The sequence below is a fragment of the Stegostoma tigrinum genome, chromosome 9, assembly GCF_030684315.1.
Source record: "Stegostoma tigrinum isolate sSteTig4 chromosome 9, sSteTig4.hap1, whole genome shotgun sequence".
NCBI classification, from domain to species: domain Eukaryota; kingdom Metazoa; phylum Chordata; class Chondrichthyes; order Orectolobiformes; family Stegostomatidae; genus Stegostoma; species Stegostoma tigrinum.
In genome coordinates, this window is record NC_081362.1 from 4,172,333 (window position 1) to 4,188,447 (window position 16,115).

The 16,115-nt window shown below is 41.5% G+C and overlaps 1 protein-coding gene across 3 annotated transcripts in view; it reads left to right on the plus strand.

Annotated features, from left to right (window-relative positions):
• Nucleotides 1-300: 300 nt before the first annotated feature.
• Nucleotides 301-16,115, plus strand: part of LOC125454813 (uncharacterized) — a 71,612-nt gene continuing 55,797 nt past the window's right edge. Inside the window, exons 1-4 of one of the 3 annotated variants that reach the window (XM_059648316.1) lie at nucleotides 301-801; nucleotides 10,188-10,392; nucleotides 12,171-12,337; nucleotides 13,199-13,329. In XM_059648316.1, coding sequence (XP_059504299.1) covers nucleotides 640-801; nucleotides 10,188-10,392; nucleotides 12,171-12,337; nucleotides 13,199-13,329 — 665 coding nt within the window. In that variant the 5' untranslated portion in view covers nucleotides 301-639. The remainder of the gene's footprint in view (nucleotides 802-10,187; nucleotides 10,393-12,170; nucleotides 12,338-13,198; nucleotides 13,330-16,115) is intronic. The other 2 variants (XM_059648318.1, XM_059648317.1) reach the window with 2 other exon arrangements.

Sequence of the window (16,115 nt, forward strand, 5' to 3'; positions counted from 1 at the left end):
AATATATTCAAACAACATAACAAGTCATTCGCTTTCTTTAGGAATTTGGAAACAGCGCTCGTCAAGTGAAAGGCATGCCGGTAGTTGTAGTTAAGGTGTCTGATCAATCAGTTGACGCTATAAAAATTGAAATCTGAGTTTGAAAATGAACAGAGGGGATTTCAATCGAAGTTGCGTGCGATAGCTGTTCACTCAGAGGTTGGGGAGTGATTTTAAAAATTGATTTTTTTTAATGGTAACAGCCATCTGATTGTGCGCGGCGCGCAGAGGCGCATGGGTGTTGTAGTCCGGGCCGGTGGTGGTGGTGTGTCGGGTTGGGGGACGTTGTCCGTTGGACATCGATCAACCCGCGCCCAGCCTTCAAGGTCCGGCTTCACAAACGAGCGAGGAGGATAACCGGCCGTTCGCGGCAGCGTTTCGACGATCGTCCGAGGATTCGGCGGGAGGAGGGGGAGCGGCCGTCGGGAAGGGAGAGCGAGAAAGGGAAGAAAGAGGCGTCGGTTGCCATGGGAGCGGCGACATGTTGAGAGGCTGAGTGGACCCCGGTCCCGGGCCAGAGACGAGGCTGCTTCCCCGGCTTCACATCCGTAAACATACACACACACGCACAGAGGCAGACAGACAGACAGGGACTAAGCGATGGATGACTGCAACTTGAGGAAGTTGTCGCTCTCGGCCGGGACGCTGGACCCTCCCTTCAACCCCTCCATCCTCAACTACAAAGTGACACTGGGCAACGACGCGGTCAATCTGACCGTCTACCCGGTGACCAGCGACAACCACGCCACGTACCAAGTCATTGTGAGTGCTGCACAGAGACAGAGAGAAAAAAAACTGCATTGATATAGCGCCTTTCACCTCCTCTGGACATCCCCCGCAACCCCTCAAAACCCAATTGAAAAGAAATGTATCAGAGATAATGGGAACTGCAGATGCTGGAGATTCCAAGATAATAAAATGTGAGGCTGGATGAACACAGCAGGCCAAGCAGCATCTCAGGAGCACAAAAGCTGACGTTTCGGGCGAAGGTCTAGACCCAAAACGTCAGCTTTTGTGCTCCTGAGATGCTGCTGGGCCTGCTGTGTTCATCCAGCTTCACACTTTATTATCTTGAAAAAAAAGTACACTTCTTCTCTCGAGGGTCGCTGGACCCCAAACTTTGGCATGTGAAAAGAAATTTGCTGGAGAAACGCAGAGATCTGACAGCAGAGAGAAACAAAGGTAGCATTTCAGCGGTTCGGTGACTGATTCAGCAATCCGAAGCATGACTCTGTTTCTCTCTCTGCAGATGCTGCCAGACCTTCGTTTTCCGATGTTTTGAAGTGCAGTAGGATGAAGGCGGGGGTAGATGGGGAAAGCTACTGTCACATAGCTTCATTGGCTGGATAGCTGGCTTTATATTGTAGAATAATACCAACAGCCTGGGTTCGATTCCCATTCTAACTGAGGCTACCATGAACGTCCCACCTCTCAATCTCACCCGTCTTCTGAGGCGTGGTGACCCTCAGGCTAAACCACCACCAATCGTCACAATCCAATGCGAAAGCAGCCCTAAGGTCAGGTAGGACTTTACCTTGAGGTTGTAGGGAACAGGGCAGCCTTTTCGCACACAGCCAGCAATGGGTTAATGACCTTCCTTAAACATTACAATTCGATCTGTTCAGACAAGTTAGGCTCCACCTGTAGAGCAAATGGGACTTGGACCCAAGCTTTTTAGCCCAGAATGACCCACAATAATCTGTTTATTTTTAATAATGTTGATTCATGGCTAAATATTGTGAAGAATGCACTCTAGCTTGTCTTCAAAATCTCTTACATCCAATAGCTGGAGACACTGTTCGAAGTCTGATCAAAAAGACATACTTCCAATACTACAGCTTACCCTAGTGATTGCACTGATGTATCAGTCTGTATTTTTGAATTCATGTCGCCAAATGAGGGCTTCAACCCACAAAACTTTGGAGATGGGGGAGGTGGTTGGAGAAGGGAAAGAGTGCTACTAACTGAGCCACGGCAGATAGGACATAATTTATTTGTTAACAATTTGGTAGGTGGGGCTAGAGAGCTTTATCTCCTCTTCCAACTCTATTTTGATTTAGTCCATGCCCCCGACCTTTAACAGGTGTTGCAACTGGAGGACACATAATTTACTGGTGGTGGTTAATAAATGTAAAAAAAAGACAACTTGGTCGGTACATTGAAATGCTTTCAATCAATGTGTTGAAGGATGTTCAATATACCTTGATGGGGCTCTTGTGGCACAGTGGTAGTGACTGTCCCTCTGGACCAGAAGCCCTGGTTTCAAGTCCCAGTTGAGGTGTGTCATAACCTGAACAGACTGTTTTGAAAATATCTATACCTGTCTAGCAGGTGGGATTTGAATGGCAGACAGAGATTGGGGCACTACTGCAATGACACAAGAACCTGTTAGAAGCAGTTTGGGGTTTGATCTCATTGTTGTCAGATTAAGAGTCTCATGATCTCCTGACTGAGCTAGCTACTGGAAGGTGGCACCAAAAGATTTAAAATCCTTGCTATTTGCTGTTGACACATTGAACTGATGGAAGTGTGTCATTGAAAAGTCATATTGATAGATTAAGTGAATAGACGAAACTACTGCAAATCGAGTTCCAAGTTGCCACTGCAAAGTAATCTAGTTTGGACAGGTACAGAAAACAATTTTAAAAAGCTGAAAGGAACTAAAGAAGTACACAATTGGCTTGGAGGCAGTTGTGAGCCAATTCAATTGATTGATAAATGTGTTATAATAAAAGATTGGAATATTTTTCGTTTGAGAGAAATGGAGTGTGTTGTTGAACAGAGGGACCTAGGGGTGCAGGTTCTTAATTTCTTGAAAGCGGCATCACAAGTCAATAGGGTGGTGAACAAAGTATTTGGCGTGCTTGCCTTCATTAGTTAGTGCATTGAACACAGGAGTTGGGACATGATGTTGGGGCTATATAAGATTTGGTGAGGCCGCTTTTAGAATATTGTGCATGGCTCTGGTTACCATTCTTTCGGAAAGATGTTGTTGAACTAGAAAGCATGCAGAAAAACTTCACGAGGTTGTTGCTGGGATTGAAGAGTTTGAGTTATAAGGATAGGCTGGGACTTGTTCCCTGGAGCTTATGAGGCTGGGGATGATCATTGTAGGAGTTTATAAAATCAAGAGGAGCATAGATAAGATGAATATCCATGGTCTTTTTGCAAGGGTAGTGGAGTCCAAAACTAGAGACCATAAGTTGAAGGTGAGAGGGGAAAGATTTAAAAGGGTCTTGAGGGGCAAGGCTTTCACACAAAGGGTATTGCATGTATGGAATGAGCTGCCAGAGGAAGTGGTAGAGTTGGATACAATTAGAACATTTAAAAAACATTTTAACAGATACATGAATAAGGGTGCCTTAGAGGATATGGACCAAATGCAGGCAAATGAGACTAATTAGGTTTCGGATACCTGGTCAGCATGGATGAGATGGACTGAAGACTCTGTTTTCATGTTGCATGACTCTACGACTCTACCACCTAAAACTAAGGGATCTTCCATTTATGGTGTAGGTTTATTTCTGCTGAGGGCCATGAGTCTTTGGAACTCCATTCAATGACCAATGGAAGCAATCATTGAATATTTTTAAGATGAATAAAGATTCAGAAGGTACTGGGTGAGGTAGGCAGGGAAGTAAAGTTGAGGCTACAGTCAAATTAGTCATGATTTTAGTTAATATACTCCCTCCAAAGCCAACATTTCCTCCTTAAGGTGTGGTACTCAGATCTGCTCTCAGTACTCCAAGTGAGATCTAACCAGGGTTTTGATTAGCTGCAACATAACATGTGTGTTCTTATAATTTTGTCTTCAGTGAAGTGGGATTGCACAGACTGGAGTTGTATTTCCTGGATTTTGGAAGGTTAAGGTGTGATTGAATTAAAATTTCTAAAGAGGCCAGTTAATGTAAATACAGTTAGCTCTACAGTGTGATAGTTGTGTTCGTGTGTGACCGCATGCTATAGAAAATTGTAATAGTCATACAGCAGAAAGTTCATGTCCACTATTCATCAATCGCTTTACAGCCAATTTGCATTAATAAAACATGTGTTATAATGTACCTACCTGTAAAGGATTAGGATTAGGTTGGAACCTTGATGACCAGAGGGAACATCTAAAAATTCAAGCCAAGCCTTTCAGAAGTGAAGAAACATTTCTACATGCAAAGATTGGTTGAATTTTATCATAGAACCCCTACAGTTTGGAAACAAGCCCTTTGGCTGAACAAGTCCACATCAACTGTCAGACATCCCACCCAGACCCGTCCCCCTAATCTACACTTCGCTGAACACTATAGGCAATTTTGCATGGCTAATCCACCTAACCTGCACATCTTTGGACAGTGGGAAGTAACCTGAGGACCCAGAGGAAACCCACGCAGACACGGGGAGAATGTGCACATTCCTCACAGACAGTCAACCAAGCGTTGAGTTGAACCCGGGTTCCTGGCACTGTGAGACAGTAGTGCTAACCACTGAGCCACCTCACCACCCTTCAATGGTACTTGCTGTTAGATCAAGTGTTAATTTGAAATCTATGATTAATATATTTTTATTAACAAAAGGTATTGAGGAAAATTGAGCAAAGACGTGTATAACAATAAAAATGTTTGTTACGTTAAAGGTGCTATAAAATATATGCTCCAAGTTCTTGTGCAGCATAATGCAAAATATGGCATTCTGCTGTGTATTTGATATTAGGTCAGATGTCCAGAAGTTTGGTTTAAAAAGAGGAGAGAAAGAGAGGTAGACACACTTTGAAGGTTAGGAAAGGCACTCTGGATCTTAAGGACTATGCATCCAACATCTCAGCTACCAGTTGTGTAATTAATAAAATCAGGGATGCTTCAGAGGCCCGAATTGAATAAGCACAAATAGCTTAGAGGGTTGTAGGGATGTAAGACAATACAGCAATGAGAAGGAATTAAGGAATAGTTTACCTTTGTCGCAGTCACAAAGGATCTCATTTATGTTCTGAAGAAGATCACCTCCCAGATTTTCTATTTTTGTTGCCAACTTCCAGCCAATATGCAATATTTGACTTTTATATCAGTGACAACTTCAAGGTGATGAAGAGGAGCGTGAAATCAGAGATAATAGTTTGTAGGCAGATTTAGTTTAGGGTTTTTGAGAAGACGTAATGACAGATTTAAAGGAATACCACAGGGTTTGATACTGGATCGCTTGCTGTTTGTTTTGTACATTAATGGTCTAGATATGACAGTAGGAGGCATGATTAGTAGGTTAACAGATGGTACAAAAATTGGTAGTATGGCAAATAGTGAGAAGGAAAGGTCTTCGACTACAGAACAATGTAAGCAGCTGGACAGACAGACTGAACAGTGGCAAATGGAGTTTAATCCTGCAAAGTGCAAGGTGAAGCATTTGGGAGGATTGACAAGACAAGGAGATACATTTTGATTAGTAGGACCCAATGCAGTAGAGAGGATTAGAGAGACCTTGGTGTGCATGTTCATAGATCTTTGAAGGCAGCAAGGCAGGTCACTGAGGTGGTTAAGAAAGTATATGGGATACTTGCATTATTAGTCGAGACATTGAATACAAGAAGCAGAGGTTATGATAGAGCAGAATGTATAGTTAGGCCACAATTAGAGTTTTGGTCACTACACAATAGGAAGGATGTGATTGTGCAAGAGATTATTCTGAAGAGATTCACCAGAGTGTTGCCCAGGCTGAAGCAATTCAGCATTGAAGAGGTACTAGGTAGGTTCGGGTTGGTTTCCTTAGAGCAGAGAAGGCTGAAGGAAGGTCTGATTGAGATGAGCAAACTTCTGAGGAACATAAGATAGAGAGAAATTTTCCCCTAGAGGACTTGTAACCAAAAGGCACAGTTTTAAGGTCAGGAGTAGGAACTTTAGAGTGGTTTTAAGAAAAATTTGTTTCACCCAGAGGATTGTGGGTATTTGGAACTCAGCCTGAGAGGAGGGCAAGGTGAAAAACCTGAAGACATTTAAAAGCGATTTAGATGAGCACTTGAGATAACATACATATATGGCAATGGGCCAAGTAATGGGAAATGGGATTAAAACAGGTACATGTTGATGACCACTACAGGTACAATGGGCCAAAGGGTCCCTTTCCCTGCTGTAAAAGCCTGACCCTTTGATTTAAGCAGTGGGCCAATATATGAAGTGAGATATAAATTGGAGTTAGCTCAGTCATGATATAAGTAATTGTAGCAGAACAAGCTCAAAGGAACAAATGGCTTCCTCGAGTTTCTGAGATAACAAGGTGTGGAGCAGGCCAAGCAGGATCTTCGGAGCAGGAAAGCCGATGTTTCAGGCCTAGACCCTTCATCAGAAATGGGGGAGGGGAAGAGGGTTCTAAATAAATAAGGAGAGAGGGAGAGGCGGATTGAAGATGGATAGAGGAGAGGATAGGTGGAAAGGAGACAGACAAGTTAATGAGGTGTGGATGAAGCCAGTAAAGGTGAGTGTAGGTAGGGAGGTTGGGAGGAGATAGATCAGTCCAGGGAGGATGGACAGGTCAAGGAGGCAGGATGAGGTTAGTAGGTGGAAAATGGGGGTGCGACTTGAGGTGGGAGGAGGGGATAGGTGAGAGGAAGAACAGGTTAGGGAGGCGGGGATGAGTTTGGCTGGTTTTGGGATGTGGTGGGGGGAAGGGAAATTTTGTAGCTTGTGAAATCCACTTTGATACCATTGGGCTGCAGGATTCCCAAGCGGAATATGAGTTGCTGTTCTTGCAACCTATGGGTGGCATCATTGTGGCAATGCAGGAGGCCCATGATGGACATGTCGTCTGAGGAATGGGAGGGGGAGTTAAAATGGTTCGCAACCGGGAGGTGCAGCTGTTTATTGTGAACTGAGCGTAGGTGTTCTGCAAAGCGGTCCCCAAGCCTCTGCTTGGTTTCCCTGATGTAGAGGAGGCCACAATGAGTACAGCAGATGCAGTATACCACATTAGCAGATGTGCAAATGAACCTCTGCTTGATGTGGAAATTCTTGGGGCCTGGGATGGGTATGTGGTAGGAGGTGTGGGGACAGGTGTAGCACTTCCTGCAGTTGCAGAAGTGCCGGGTTTGGTGGGGTTGAGGGGAGTGTGGAGCGGACAAGGAGTCACGGAGAGAGTGGTCCTTCCGGAAAGCAGACAAGGATGGGGAGGGAAAATTGTCTTTGGTGGTGGGGTCAGATTGCAGATGACGGAAGTGTCGGAGGATGATGTGTTGGATCCGGAGGTTGGTGGGGTGGTATGGGAGGACAAGGGGGATTCTCGTTTGGTTGTTATTGCAGGGGCGGGGTGTGAGGGATTCGTGGCGGGAAATGTGGGAGACGTAGTGCAAGGCATTCTCGACCACTGCAGGAGGGAAGTTGCGGTCCTTGAAAAACAAGGACATCTGAGATGTGCAGGAGTGGGATGCCTCATCCTGGGAGAAGATGTGGCGGAGGTGAAGGAATTAGGAATAAGGGATGGCATTTTTGCAGGAAGGTGGGTGGGAGGAGGTGTATTCTAGGTAGCTGTGGGAGTCGGTGGGCTTGAAATGGAAATTGGTTTCTAGGTGGTTGCCTGAGATGGAGACAGAGAGGTCCAGGAAGGTGAGGGAGGTGCTAGAGATAGTCCTGGTGAGCTTAATGTCCTGTCTTCTTTTGTGTTATAATGTATGAAATACGGCAGGCAGTTTGAATGCATGACCACAAATAAAAATGTGATAATGGCTAGTGAACATTTTCAATGATATTAATTAAGGGATAAAGGGTTGGGGCCAGGTCAAGGGCGAGAACTCCCTTGCCCTTTTTCGCAATAATATGTTGGGATCTTTTGCATCCACCTGAAAGGACCTCAGTCTTATAGTCTCATCCAGCAAACAGCACTTTCAGCAGTGCTGAACAATCTCTAATCAACTGGAGTGTCAATGTTGATTTTTGTGCTCATGTCTGCAGTGAGACTTCAACTCACAGTCTTCTGACTCAGAGGTAACAACTGACACTACTGAGGTGGCAGCGATCATTTATGCAACACCAGGGCTGTACAATTCTAGCTCAGGCACCTGCACAGACTCTTAATTCTTAAAGAATTATTCATTCACAGGATGCAGGCAAATTGCTGGCAACTTACGCTTGTTGTCTGTTCCTTGACTGCACCTTGGCAAAACTAGTAGTATGCCACTTCCTTGAATAAAACTGAACATCTTGCCAGGCCTTTACTTGTTAGCCATTTTTGCTGTGGTTCTTAAATCATGTAAGATAGATCAAGTGGCCTGTTTCTCCATGATATATTCTATGAAACAATTTGCATTTATATCGTGCCTTTAAAACATCCCAAGTCGCTTCACAGTTGCGTTGTCAAACAAAATTTGGCAGTAAGCCATGTAAGGAGTTATTAGGGCAGATGACCAAAAGCTTGGGCACAGAGACTGGATTAAAGGAAAATCTTTGAGGAATGAGAACTGACAAGATCTGCACATGCCAAGTGCAAATGGCTTCTGCCTCCATAATCTACCAGCACACATGGACCTCAAGGTTGGAGTAGCGACCAAAAACATTAGAGGTGGTTGTGTTCCCACAGCATTTGCTGCCCTTGTCCTTCTAGTTGGTAGAGGTTATGGATTTGGAAGGTATTGTCAAAGAATCCTTGACGAATTGCTGTGCATCCATTGGTAGTACACACTGCTGCCTCTGTATGGGTTTTGGAGTTGAATGAATGCTTTAGGAAATAGATAGGATGCCATTCAAGCTGCTGTTTTGTCCTGGATGGAGCCAAGCCAATTGAGTGTTTTTGGAGCTACATTCACTCAGGCAAATGGAGAGTATTCTATCACATGCCTGACTTTTAGTTGGTGGAGTCAGGAGATGAGTTGCAAATTGCACAATTCCCACTCTCTGACCTGCTCCTGTGGCAGAAAGCAAAATCTGTTCTTGCATTTGAAGAACAGTTATATTACAGAATCTTTCATTTTACAAACAATCACTTTGAAAGCACAGATTTAATTAAGTTTGAAAGGTTGCTTTGGAAGGAAACCAAATCACCACTTGCACATATCAAGGAACTGCCAACAATAAAGAAGTTCAATGTTATAGTGATATTAGCTGAGGGATGAATGGTGGTATGCCAGAAGGAGAAATCACTGATCATTTTAAAGTAACATTTAAAGCCATACAGTGCAGAAACAACCCTTCGGTCCAACTTATCCGCACCAACCAAGCATCTCAATCTGACCCAGTCCCATTTGCCAGCATTTGGCCCATATCCTTCTAAACACTTCCTATTCATATACTGATCCAGATGCCTTTTAAAAATTGTAATTGTACCTAACTCCACCACTTCCTCTGGCAGCTCATTCCACACACGCACCACCCTCTGCATGTAAATGTCACCCCTCAGGTTTTTTTAAATCTTTCCTCTCTCACCATAAACTTATATCCTCTAGTATTGGACTCCCCTGAGGAAAAGAGATCTTGTCTATTTACCCTATCCATGCCTGTCATGATTTTATAAACATCTATAAGGTCACTCCCCAGCCTCCAACACTTCAAGGCTCCAGCTCAAACCCTCCAGCCTCAACAACATCCTCATAAGTCTTTCCTGCAGCCTCTCAAGTTTAACAACATCTTCCTAAAGAACGGCAAACCAGAATTTAATCAACAGATCTGAAACTTTTTCATGTTAAAGAGGTGCGCAAATTCATAGTTTGTTTCAAACATTCCAAAATGCAGCATTAAAGTCTCTTGATCTTAAGTTAATCCATTAATACCATAGATCTTTTCTACCTAGATGAATGGTATCAGTTTAACACTCTTCAGTGCTGCGTTTGAGCACCAGCTTGACTCCTTGGTCCAATCCTGGAAGGGGTTTTGAGCCCCCAATCCATTGATTTTCAGGTGGACAATGCCAAAACTAAATGCGGACAGCTGACACTTTTGAGACAGTCCTTAACCGGAAATCGCTCACACAAGTGTACTACATTTCCCCAAGTGTCATTCGTAGTAAGTTTACGTTTGCTGCTTGTTGAGAGTATTTAAGAAACAGTGCTAACAGTGATGTACTGACCAATGAGCTAATTCCTAATGCCTTATCAGGCAACAACTGTATACCCAAACAATTATGAAAGTAATAATTATCCATGAAATGTTCCATAATTTGGTGAATTTATTGATTTTTTTTCCCTCTAGGGTACAGGTGGTAGTAAAACGGTCGCTCTCCAAGATGGCCTAAATAAAATTGAGATTGAAGTTGCTGCAGAAGATGGAACTTTGAAGCGGTATAAAATAGAGGCAACCAAGCTCAGTTCAAGTACTCCATTACTAAGTGGACTGAAAATAGCTGAAAAGTTGCTGCTTGATCCTCCATTTTCTATCAATGAATATAAATATACATGTATGTGGGTGGTTTCTTTGATGAATCCTGAAAGTAAATTAAATTTTCTCCATTGTAGGCTGGTCAATGACTTTGCATAGCAGGATTGGAGACAAAAAAAGGAAATGTTTCACAGCAATCTACAAAATAAACAACAAGCTCATTTGAAGTAAAATTAAGTTATCTACCTTGATTCCCTCACTTTCTGATCAACTGAACTGCTAGAAAGTCTAATTGTTTTCTGTCTTCTTGCAGATTAGCCCCTGTTTTACGATGATTAAACAGTGCTTTCAGTGAGCAAATTTTGTTCTCATGAACAAATGTCTTAAGAATTTGCAGACCCCAGAATTATCTGTAGCTTTTAATTGGATTAAACTGAACTTTACATGACTCTGATATTTACAGTTTTGTTCGGATGATAGAAATACCAAATGCAAGAGATGTGCATGATGAATTTGACTGCTTTATTTATATGCTAAACAGTTCAGTGAAGCCATTACAAATATTATGCATGTAAAAACCGTTGTATAAATGCAGTACAAAAATGCCTTAAGATGTGAAGCTCTGATTTCTTCTTTCAGCAGCGTAACAGTCTTGTAACATTCCAAACAGCATTTTTACATAACTTTCATCTATGCGAATTTTTTGGTTTCTTGAAAAGTGCCTCTTAACACAACTTAATAATGGCCCCACAGTCTTCTTAAGAGCGTGCCAACTTTTAAGCACAAGAAGATTGCAGATCAATGGAAAACTGTTTTGCACAGAAATCCAGTACATGGAACATAGAACAGTACAGTACAGGCCCTTCAACCCACGATCTTGTGCCGAACTTTTACACTAATCCTAAGGTCTATCTAACCTCCACCCCTACCTTATACTACCATCCAAATACCTATCTAATAGTCACTTAAATGCCCCCAATGAGCTTGACCCCTTTTTAATCCGGAATGTGACCAAATTTAGTCTAAATTTATACATGTAATGTATAAACCTAGAATGGAATTACAATCTCCAAAATATCTGTGAACTTTACCACAGTGAAATATCAAATTTTAACAGTTCAGGGATTCAACTGCCTGTCCAGTTATGTGAATGCTGATTTGTTAATCTAGAAATTGTGGGATTTTAAAACATTTATCGAGAACAGACTGGGGAAACTGCTGAAGCATCAGGGAAATGATGTAAGAGAGAGGAGGGGAACAGTGTGGATCAGAAAACTGTGAATAGTTGTGGACATGCAATACCTCTTTGAACCACGAGAATGTGAATTTGCAACATGCCCCAACCACTGTGTGGAGCAAATATGCAAAAGCATTGAAGCACCGTGTTATTGCCACTCTCTACCGAATGCAACATTTTGGTGATTATTTGTGACCAGGAATATGGCTAAGCAAAACATCCTCTGGCAGGGTGCATGTATGGATTCAACCCCCTTTTTAAATTTAGGGTCTGTTGGAAATATGTACAGCGTGCTCTTTTGTGGAAATGCATTAAGAGTGTAAGAGTTTAGGATCTTTTGAGCATTATCTAACCTGTATTTTCTAATAAATCTAATTTTACATTACAGTTTACTAATCCGCATGGATGCTGAAATATTAAGCTGTTCACTATTAGATTGTAGATAAGACCTGTGTCTCTGTGTGTGTCAACAGCTATGTTTCAATTGTCTGAAGAATGTGGTTAGGCAGTGAGGTTTAGCAGTCTTTTTTTTGTATTTTATGTCAATGCAAGTTCTAAAATATGTACAAATCAGTGCTAAATTTATTTTCACATATTTAAAATTATTCTTTTAACTTTAGGTACAGCACCACTAAATATGATCAGTGTAGTTGTTCAACCAATTGCCCCAGACCGTAATATGAAAGTGTCTGTAAATGGTTCAGAAATCGGGAATCAAACATTCCTAAATATAGGACATACCAAAGTCGATGTGAATGTTACGTCAGCAGATGGCGCTAATTCACAGGTATAATGCAGTCAGTCTGCTTGGCTACAGTTTCCTTTAATTTGTTGTTTTCTAGCAATGTAAAGACATTTAACATCATCTTATAAAAACCTGAATCATTAACTCCACATAATTTTTGACCTTTTGCTTTTGAAAAACATTTGGGCCTTTGTTTACTCTCTGGACACTATACGTGAAAGTTGTTGTATGATGAAACTGCAATTACCCAAAGTGTTTGCCATTAGAAGCAATGACAATCTCCTGGAATGGAATTTGAAATATGTCAATTATGGCAATGTAAGCAGCTTATTCCAATATTGGAATAGGCCTGGCATTTTGGGCTCTTAGCCACAAGCTCCCTGTAGAGAACAGCAGTATAGACTTTGTCAAGAGTGGCCTCCAACAACATTTGGCAAAGTTTGAGAAGCAAAGGGTACACAGCCACTGTAAGATCCCAGGCCATCCTTCAATTTTGAATTTGTGGATGCTCTATTTGTGGAGTTTTTTTTCTCTGTCATGGGATGTGGGCATTACTGGCTGGCCACCCTTTATTGCCCATCTCTAGTTGCCCTTGAGAAGGTGGTGGTGAGTTGCCTTCTTTGTGCTTTAGGCAGAGCCACAATGTTATTAGGGAAGAAATTGCAGGATTTTGACAGTAAATGAACAAGGCTGAGTTTGTTGGAATTAGGGAGTAAGCAGATGTAGGCAATGGATGGGGAGAAATGGAGCCAAACCAGAAAGCCTGGCCATTATGAAATTTGGGACATGATTGAAGTCTGTTCCTACTCCTGTTTCTTATGTGCTGTTTGATAGTGCCAGCTTCTAAAGCCAGCCCTGCAAATAAACCTGTTAAAATAATAATTCTCAAACTTTCCTGAACAGATGTATCAGATCATTATCTCCCGGGTACAGTTTCCGTGGTCTATTAATTTCACAGATCACAATGATGCCCTCGAGTATGAGTGCCCAATATCCCTAAGGGCTTACTACCAGCCTGTCTCTATCAAAGGAAGGTAAGAAATTTTTCAGAACTTATTGACTTATATTTATTCTACAAAGTAAATTTTTGATTTGCTGTTTTGTTCCTTTGTTGGGTCCCAAGATCAACAATGCAGAATGACAGGATGATCCATATCAGTCTGCTTAGAGCCAGATATTTCAATGTTCAATAATTTTTAGAAAGGAGTTGACAACAGTTATGAAAAATGTACTATGTTTTGGTACAATTACCTTTTTATTTAGCTTACTTGCGTAATTGTTGCCAGTTTCATTGAGAAGATCCATGTTCTACATGCTAAAACCTGTACTTAATTTACCACCATATGGGGAAAAAAACTCTAACAATTAATTACAATCACAGTAAACTGCTATCCTGATGGTGCCTATCAACTTTAATGACTTGAACATTTTGTATAGGACAAGGAGCTAGTCACATTTATTGACAATTAAAACTCATTCACAGAATTAAGAATGAACAATGAAATACTGAGGAGCAGAATGCCTTGTATAAAAGAACTAGAACTAGATCATTTATACAAGGCAAATCAAGCCTGTTAAGAAATATGTTTCTAGATTTTCTTAGAGATTCTGAAATGAAACCATTTCACTTCTGTTATTCCTTGGTAAACATTTGTAGTCTTGAGATAATAAAATGTGAGGCTGGATGAACACAGCAGGCCCAGCAGCATCTCAGGAACACAAAAGCTGAAGTTTCGGGCCTAGACCTTGAGATATTGTTTTTAGAATGAGATGTTAAATGTGAGATATATTCAGCTTCTAGATATTCTCTGGAACTGAAGATTAACAACTTGGCATGTAGAATTTATCCTTTGGTCTTCCTTAAGTAAAACAAAATTGAGAAACTACTGAATTAAGAAAGGTTGAGGAAGATCTTAGAGAAGTTTTTCAAATTTTGAAAGGGTTGAAAGAACAAATTTGTGGATAATTGTGTCCACTAATTGGTGAAAAATATTACACTCAGAAGTGATGAGTAAAAGAAGGGCATTAAGGAATTATTTTGTACAAAAGATTCTTGAGCAACGAAATCCTTTACTAAAATTTAACATTGAATCACCATCACTACACTTAAGAGGAAGTCAGGTAAATATCTGAAAGAGTGAAGTGTTACAGAGGCCAGGAAAAGAGAAGGGAATGGACTGGATTGCTCCAGAGGTGGAAATAGCACCAATGAAAACACAAAGGGTGTCAGTTGTTCTTACCCTGATAATCTGTACGAGTCTGTGTACCTTATTGGTGAGTAAATTTTTGGTATCTGCAATCCAATTGTAAAGGTCTAACAAAGCCAATGTGTTATGATGTCAATAGACCCTTTCAACGGATTTCCACTATCTACTTGTAAGCTACTTCTAACGCCAGTGTTTAGTCATTGTTTTCTTTTAAATTATTTACATTCAAGAAAACGATAACAACAACCAGAATATCATCCAACCTTCTCATGAAAATGTCACTGCTTAGAGTTAGTGACATAGGAGCATAAGCAGGCCATTCAATCCTTTGAGTCTGCCATATTAGATCATGGCTAATCAGCCAACTTGACACCAGACACCCATGCTATGCCCATATTTATTAATGTCAATAATAACGAAAATCTCTCAATCTCCATCTTGAACTAACTCAATGACCTAGCTCTCACAGCCCCACAGGGGTAAAGAATTCAAAGCTTTTTATCTCCTGCCTTATGTACTCTTAGAAAAATTTCATAAGTCTTTCTTCTGGACTGTCTTGGCAAGTATATCCTTCCTCAGGCAAGGGGACCAATGTGTAGAGAGATTGCAGATACCTGTAGGAATAATAAAGTAGTATTATTTGGAGATTTTAATTTCCCTATTAATTGACTGGGCCACCCAGTGTGTAAAAGGCCTACACAGGGTGGAACTTGTCAAATGTGGCCAAGAAAGTTGCCTAAATCACTACGTAGAGGGACCTACTTGAGAGGGTGCAACACTGGACCTCCTCTTAAGAAATGAGGTCAGGCAAGTGACTGAAGTGTCAGTCAGAAAGCACTTTGGATCCAGTGACTATGACTCTCTTAGTTTTAACATACCTATGGAAGAAGATAGGACTGGTCCACAGCTTAAGGTGCTGAACTGGAGCAGGGCCAATTTTGGAGTGGTTAGGCAAGATCCAACAGAATTGATTGGACAATTTTATTTAAAGGAGAATGAATGACTGGCAAATGGAAGACTTTTAAAAGTGTGATATCAAGAGCTAACATACCCTTTGTCTTCCAAGTTGCTTGTTGCAACTGCTTGCTGGATTTTAAAGAGTCTGCTCCTGTTAGGGTGAAAGGAAAAGCTGGCAGATTTAGGGTTCCCTGGCTGGCAAGGGTTATTGAGGCTCTCATCAGGAAAAAGAAGAAGGCATACATTGGGTTTAAGCTATCGGGCTCAAGTGAACCCCTGAATGACCGTAAAAAGCTTAGGAGCACACTTAAAGGGAAATCAGAAGAGCAAAATTAGGGTATGAGATGGATTTAACAGATAGGATGAAAGATAACCCCAAGAGATTCTATAGCTATATTAAGAGTAAAAGGTTGGCTAGGGAGAGAATAGATCCCTTTAAAGATCAGCATGGTCATTTATGTATGGAGCCACACGAGATGGGGGAGATTTTTAATCAATGTCTCCCCATTGTTCACTGAGGAAAGAAGCATGGATGCTAAAGAAATAAGGGAAACAAGTGGGGATGTTTTGGACTGCATACACATTACCAGAGAGGAGGTGTCTGCAGCCTTAAATCCATTAGATGGATAACTCCCCTGGGCTTGATCAAGTTCATG